This window comes from Fukomys damarensis, unplaced genomic scaffold (assembly GCF_012274545.1).
Source record: "Fukomys damarensis isolate Sample0158 unplaced genomic scaffold, DMR_v1.0_HiC HiC_scaffold_23, whole genome shotgun sequence".
Taxonomy (NCBI): Eukaryota; Metazoa; Chordata; class Mammalia; order Rodentia; family Bathyergidae; genus Fukomys; species Fukomys damarensis.
The window spans coordinates 30,374,268-30,381,886 of NW_022900935.1; the positions used below are offsets into that span (position 1 = coordinate 30,374,268).

At 40.9% G+C, this 7,619-nt stretch overlaps 1 protein-coding gene and 1 long non-coding RNA gene across 3 annotated transcripts in view; one reads left to right on the top strand and one right to left on the bottom strand.

Moving 5' to 3' along the window:
• LOC104852555 overlaps window positions 1-7,619 on the top strand; it is an 87,367-nt gene that overhangs the window by 24,636 nt on the left and 55,112 nt on the right. The gene's annotated exons all lie outside the window — the stretch shown is intronic.
• The window catches only part of Rab3b (RAB3B, member RAS oncogene family), a 55,554-nt gene that overhangs the window by 15,020 nt on the left and 32,915 nt on the right, over window positions 1-7,619 (bottom strand). The window contains exon 3 of the mRNA XM_010610311.3: window positions 3,717-3,835. Within this exon, the coding sequence (XP_010608613.1) occupies window positions 3,717-3,835 (119 nt within the window). The remainder of the gene's footprint in view (window positions 1-3,716; window positions 3,836-7,619) is intronic.

The window sequence follows — 7,619 nt, forward strand, 5'->3', positions numbered from 1 at the left end:
TCCCCTTTATTTAATGATACAATAAGGGGACTGTCCCCAGACAGTGGATCTACTGGTGCCTTGATCTCAGACTTCTCAGCATCCAGAACTGTGAGAAATAAGTTTGTCATTTAAGCCACCTATGGCATTCTTGTTATAACAGCCCAAACTAAGATATACAGCCTCCTAGGTCAGAAAGAGAACTTCAAGCGTTGAAGAAGCTTCCTTTCCTTAGCTAGCAACACCCATGTTACCATCAGTTAATTCAATAGTGGATACATACCTACACCTGCACCAGCCAGCTGTCGCAGATGCCCAAACCTAATTCTTTGTTGTGGACCTAACTCACCTCTCTTTGCAGTCCCCTAATATCCTCACTGGATAGACAGCTCTTTCTAAAATGTGCATTTGACTTCATTGTGCCCTTTCTTAAAAATTTTTTTCTGGGTCCCAACTAGCTATGCGATCAAATCTAGTCTCTTCAGTTCAGGATCATTCACATCCTGTATCTCCAACCTCACTAACCTTCATCCTATTTCACAGTCCTTCTCACTCATTCTCTAAATGTTCTTCCATGCCTGCGTCTTTTGCCCATACTGGGAATCCTTTCCTCAGAACTAGCTCATCCTCCGAAGCTCAGTGTTGAACCCACAATGACTTGCAAGGAGTTTTCTCAAGCTTCCCTACACTCAGCTGGCCTCTACCCCATCCTCTGTAGTTTATATGCTTTCATGGAGGCCTTAGAAACCAAAATATCTTCATTGATTTCCTTCATATAAGATGTTTGAACTGTGTGTTGGGGGGGTGGTTGCACCCACAGCCTTCGTGCTGAGCTACATCCCCAGCTCTTTTTTATTTTGAGACAGGGACTTGCTAAGTCACTAAATTGCCCAGGCTGGGCTCAATCTTATGATCTTCTTACCTCAGGCATGCATCACTACACTTGTTTGATTTCAAAGCTTTTCAAAAAATACTTTTCAAATGTTTATTGCTTACAAGTTTTTGAAAATGAACAGGTATTACTTCTGAAATTAGAAACAAAATTTTACCAGAGGGAATAAAGTAGGACCTTAACACTGTAGAAACAGATTTTTATGGGGATAGGCCTAAATCTGTCCCCTCTTTTGACCTCCTACATCTCTTTAAACTTGGTAAAATCTATCTGTCTCTCTCTGAGAGCAGGGCCATGCCTGCTCCCAGCCCAGAGCACAGAGCAGAGAAGGTGCTAGTGAATGTTTGGTGAGTGAGTGGACCAGTGAATGGTTAATCCTAAAGTATATCTTGAATTTGACCCTACTTTGACATTGGCACTCAGAATCTAACTTAACTATGGTTATACAGTCTGGACCTATTACTGACCCTGCTCCTAAAACTGATTCCATCATTGACATTCCCCTCGATGGTGACAAGCCATTCCCTTAAAGGAAGAAATTAACTCAACCATCAATGGGCCTGGGGTTTGAATGGAAGGTGGTGGCCAGGCTGAGACCATTGTTCAGAGGCAAAACCAAAGGCCAGGACTCAGGAGAAACAGACAGTCATTAGACTGAAGGCCGGTACCAGGTGCCAAATCTCTGTGTCGTTCCATCTTTCTCCCTCCTCTCACTCCATTCTCTCTCAGCTCCCAGGTTAGCAACAAGTTCAGGTTGTTCTGGGAGAAACCGTCAGCAGGTGTAAATGACACTGTGTTCCAAAGCAGAATAAATAGAGATTGATCAAAAAGGGAAAGGGGTCAAGGCCACCAGGGAATGAGCAGTGTGAAGACACTTAAAGGAAGAGCTTATCACTCTATGGTGTGTGTGTCAGGGGTGGGGGGTGGCAGCAAGGGGAGGAGGGGAGAAAAATCATGACTAGAGAGAGTAAAAGAAAAGGGGGAGCAAGAAACGGACAGAAAGGACAGTAAGGTGAAGAATTTGTTAAAAAGAAAGGAGAAAACAGGAAGAAGAGGACAGAAAAAGAGAGCATATGCTCTGTGAATGGCATGGGCCCTCGGCCTGTTGGTCAGAACAGAGAAGTGCAGCAGGCAGTCTGCAAGATCACTCTTAGCTCAAGGGTCCAAGTGGCCAGCAATGCTTCCCACAGCCATGGCAACTGCTCCTTGGAAGGAGGGAGTCCCCAAAGGGTAGTTGCTAGGATTTAGATGTGGTTTGTCCTCAGAGGGCTCATGTGTTAGAAGCTTGGTTCCCAGTGTGATGATGTTAAGAACTGGTGGTGCCTTTAAGAGCTGAGGCCTAATTGGAAATAATTATTCCATTCAGTGTGTTACCTGTAAGGAATTAATGTAGTTCTCAAAGGACCCTGGTTAGTTCTTGTAACTTAAGGTTGCTATAAAAGAGCAATATTGGTCCCTCCCCCATCTCCCTCTGGCTTCCTGTCTGGCTGTGTGCCCTTCCCCTCTTGCACATGTTCCCTCTTTGATGCCATCTGCCTTGATGTGTTGTGGTCAGGAATGTCTTTGCTAGAGTCATTGCTGTGCTGTTTGGACTTCCAGCTCTAAGACTGAGTTAAATAAATCTCTTTTTTTAAAATAAAGTATTTAGCCTCAGATGTTTTGCTATAGTAACAGGAAACAGACTAATAAGGGTAGTTGGGACAAAATGGATCAGGAGATAGACTTTGTGCCATCCAGCACTGTTGCTAGGACCCTGGTGCACTCGGTTCTTTTGGCTCTGAAGAACAGCAGTGTCTCAGACGCCTGGCCTTCTGCTCTGCCATTTTCCTTTGGTTGGGGGCACTGGTATTGGCCTTTCCCTCTCTTGTTCTTCTCTCATCTCCTTCTCCCTGTGAATAATTTTCCATGAAGGAAGGTATAAGTTGTTCAGAGGTTATACCTCTGGGTTCTGTACTGATTTCTATTGCAAATTGGAAGGCAGCTATGCTAACCACTATACCACCAACGCCTCGGATTCTATTGCAAATTGAATCAATCTCTCTCTCTCTCTCTCTCTCTCTCTCTCTCTCTCTCTCTCTCTCCTTTCCTGCACTGGACAGTGAGACCAGGCAGCATTGATTTACATCTGCAGCCCTTTTGATTTTTTTTTTTTAATTCTAAGATGAGGTCTTACTAAGCTGTCCAGGTTGACTTCAAACTTTCAATCTTCCTGCCTCAGCCTTCCAACTAGCTAGAACTGTAGGCATGGAATTTTAACTGAACCTTTACAAATTTAGACTAATTTGTTCTTGGGCCTCACACTGAGCCCAGGGACAGAAAACTGCTGTGTAGATTCTCTCTCCACTGTAGCCAGAGTAATCTTCTTAAAATATAAATCTGAAATTGTTGATTGTTAATATCAATGTCATCACTAAAGGATAAAATCAAAGCTTCTTACCCCAACACAAAAACTGTCATGACCTGTGCCCTTCTTACCCTCTTACCTACTTTCTTGTCTTTGTATATTTGTGTTCTTTTTCTGGAAATTCTTACCCTCTGAGCTAATTCCTGTTCATCTTACAAAACAAGGCAGGTGTGTCATCAACTCCAAGACACCTTCCCTGGCCACTAAGCTGGGTCAGAGAGCCCTCCCTGTGTTCCTGCAGCCTTGACTCCTCTCTTCCTCACTGTACCTGTCACATGATATTTTCATTGCCTGTTTACTGACCTGACTTCTTCTCTCACCTGAGAACTCCTTGAGAGCAGGAGCCATGTTTCCCTAACACACAGGATAGGGCCTAGTTCATGTTAGGTGGTTTTCATGAACAATTTGATGAATGAATTAATGAGTGAATGAGTCTTGTACCAGTCCTGGACAGCATTGAAGGACTCCTCATTGGTGATGTCATACATCAGAATGAAGCCCATGGCCCCCCGGTAATAGGCTGTGGTGATCGTCCTGTACCTCTCCTGTCCAGCCGTATCCTAGGTGGGAAAAGAAAAAAGTTAGCTTCCAGAAAAGTCTGCTTTGGTTCCTAAAAAGTCCCCAAGACAATTAACTAATGATCCAAGACATATATAAGTAGCATCACTGTGTGTCTTGTGCTGTGCCTGTGACTAGAACAAGGTCATTTTTAAAACCTCATAGAAACTAGTGAGAAAATAATTAATATCCTAACAGAAAAATGGACAAGAGGCACAAACAATTCACAGAAGAAATACATGTAGATAATTATTATATTTAAAAGCTTTAACTTGATTTTAAATAACTCTCATTACAGATGACGATGCAGTGAGATATACAATCTCACATCTTGTTTGTGGGAGTGAAACTTGGTTTGACTTCCTGAAATCACTCTGAAAGTCTCAAGGGCATTAAAAATATTCATATCCTTGGACTCAAAACTATTCCTTCTAAAAATTTTTCCTACAACAGTACAAAATAAGAGAAATATTTATGCACTAAAGTGTTTTCTTATAGCTTTATTTAGACAGTGAAGTATAATCAACTTATATTTTCAACAATAGGAAAATAGTTAAAAGTGTAAGATTTTTATGTAAATTAATATATGAATGAGTATTTAATGACATGGGAAAATGCTTGTGTGTAAATATATATAATGAGAGTAAAACTGTAAAATAAATGAACTGCCTCTAAAGACTGATAGAGATTATTTGAAGGTGAGACAAGAATTACTGGAATTTTTGTTTTCTTTGTGTAATTTTATTTTTTATACAATGAGCATGTATCACTCTTATGTAAAGAGAAATAAACACCTTTCTTGTCCCAAAATGTCTAAGGCAATTCTTTATCTTGAGCATCATAGCCTACCTGGAAAGACAAAAACATAAGCAAACAAAGATAAAATCAACAGCTAAATGTTACTGGAGAACACTGGAGTGCTTCACACTGTCCTTACATGAGGGACCAGCCAATCTAATCTGTGTCATTCAGGTTTTAGAATGTGTGATGCTTAAACATAAAATATTTCCTCATATATTATCTCATTTAAATTTTATGAAATATGAAATAAAATAGGGATCAGTGGTAAAGCACTTGCCTCCCATGTGCGAGGTCTTGGGTTTGCAAAAAATAAGATAAAATTTATAAAATCTCTGTGAGGTATATATCATCCCCATCTGTATTTTAAAATAAAGAATGTGACACATGCAGGGAGGATAATTAACTTTCCCAAGATCACAAAGATGGTGACAAAAGTGAAGCCTTTAATTCAGAACTTCTGATTTCAAGCTCAATGCACATACCACAATACTTTAATTGACGAAAGACTGACATCCACAGCATTTATTGAATACCATCAATAATGATAATGAAAATAAATGAGAACAAGCGGGCGTGGTGGCGCAAGCCTGTAATCCCAGCACTTGGGAGGCTGAGGCAGGAGGAATCGCTGTGAGTTTGAGACCAGTCTGGGCTACACAGTGAGTTCCAGAGCAGTCTGAACTACATAGTGAGACTCAAAAAACCAAAAAAAAAAAAAAGAGAGAGAGAGAACGATAATAATTATAGAATGCTATTATTCGTACATAAACTGTACCCAGAAATTTAAGAAAAACCCTGTAGAGTATATGGTGTTACTCTCATTTGAAAGATGAGGAAACTGAAGCTCAGAGAGATTATCCAATAAGTACCAGAACAGGGGTTCAAATAATGTCTGACTCCCGCATTCATTATAATGCACTGCCTCAGCCATGAACCATACTTTGTGCAATATAAGAATGGTACAAGCACCATCCCTGCTCCTAGGAAGCCTCAAAATAGTTGTGGAGATGACTAAGACATATCAGTGAACTGGTTATTACCAGTGCATCATTAGAACCAGAAAAAGAGTACAGAGAAAATGTGCTGCCCAAGCTCAGGTAAGGTAGAAACATGGTGGTTTAGGAAGTTATGGAAGATGTCAAAGCAGAGTAGTATATCAGGACAGGCCGGGCTCTTCAACAACAAGCAATCCCAAAATATCAGCAGCTTGAACAAGAAAGATTTTATTTTTCATTATTGGTACAAACCCATTAAGTGTTGCTGGGTGTCCTGGTTTGTATCTTACTTATTCTACAATAAAGACAGAGCAACTACCCGAGGGAAAGACAGTGCATGAGTCATGTGTTGGCTCTTTAAACTTCCACTTTTCACATTTCACTAGCCAAAGCAAGTCAAATATCCACACCCAGTTCTGAAGGATAAGAGAGTACAACCCAACAATATGCCCAGGAAGCTAACTGGGAATATGTGATATAGAACACAGGTGGGGTTTATGAAGAGTTAAGGAGCAACACCTGAAGATTTGCTCATTTGGCATTACAAGGACAACAGGGATAGCTTTCTAAAGAAGAGTTTTCCATACAGAGAAGTAAAGGAAATGTGTTTTGACCATAGGAAGAATTTTTGCTGTTGGGTAATGCAAAGGAATTTTAAGAATGGCAGGAAATCTGTAGGTGATAAAGGCGTAAAGAGTTTTAAATGTCGTGCTACAGGATCTGGACTTTACCACTTAGGACAGTGGTGGCGAACCTGTGGCACATGTGCTGCAGAGGACTGTGGGTGTCAGAGAAAGCTGACTTACGGTCAAATATTTTGAGGCAAGGGATTAACATAATTAGATATGAGCTTTAGGAAGATCATTTTAGCAGTGATATGGAGAATGGAGTGGAAGAAGGAGAGACAGAAGGCAGGAAGGCTGGATAGAAAATCTTTGCAATGGTTCTGGTAAGATCCAATAAGGATTTGAATTAGAGCAATAGCAATAGAGGTGGAGAAGGAATGCATTCAAGGTGAAGTTATAAAGTATAATGACAGATTATATGCAAAGAGATGAAAATTGAAGAATAGTTTTGCCTCAGTTTCTCCATGTCCTTAGCAATTCAGCTGTAGCCTAGACCTGCAATACCCAATTCAGTAAAATAAAAACTGCAAATAACACAACCCACCCTCTTGAAGAGTATAGGAATTACCAACTTCTATTCATTAAGCAAAGTCTTTGAGCTTCTTATTCTTCATCTCATTCAGCTTAACAGAATATTCCTCTGACCACATCTAGCACCATAGCACTCTCCCTAAGAGTTCTGGCAAATACAGTGCAATGTTCTCCAGTTCATGAATTACTTGATGGAAGGAAGGAAGGATGGATGGGTGGACAGGTGGACAGATGGATGGATAGATGAATGGATGAGTGAACATCTAACACTGGAAATCTTAGGCATTATTGAGAGAAATATTTCCTGCACAATGTATTTACACAAAAGCTCTGTGGTTACGTGTACCTAAGAAACTGCAGTAGCATGTGATCCACTTTTCTATTGCCCTTGCCTGTGCTTCCTGAGCTCCTCAGAGCAACTTCACAGACTCCAACTGATTTTCAAGCTCAGTCCCTACATCCTGTCTTGTAGGATTTTGAATTAAGTCACCCTTCCTGATGTAGACAGAGGTCCAGGCCCATCCGAGCTCCTGGATTGTCACCCAGTCTCAGTTCTTCTCACTCCCCCAAGTTAATCCTATTTCTCTAAGAGCGTCTGGATGCCTGTCTTGCCTAGAACCTGGTCCTGTGCCCCAGCTCTTTGACAGGAGGGTCTTGTAACTCAACTGATGCCCAGTTAGTTGGAAATCCTGATATGTAATCATAAATGAGCTCAGACAAGGAATCAGTTTCATCTCTGTGGCCCCAGTGGCCGGCATAAGGGTGTGCACACTGTAGAGATTCTCTTCGTTAAACAAAAAGGCTATATTATTATATAAGGCTATAATATATAT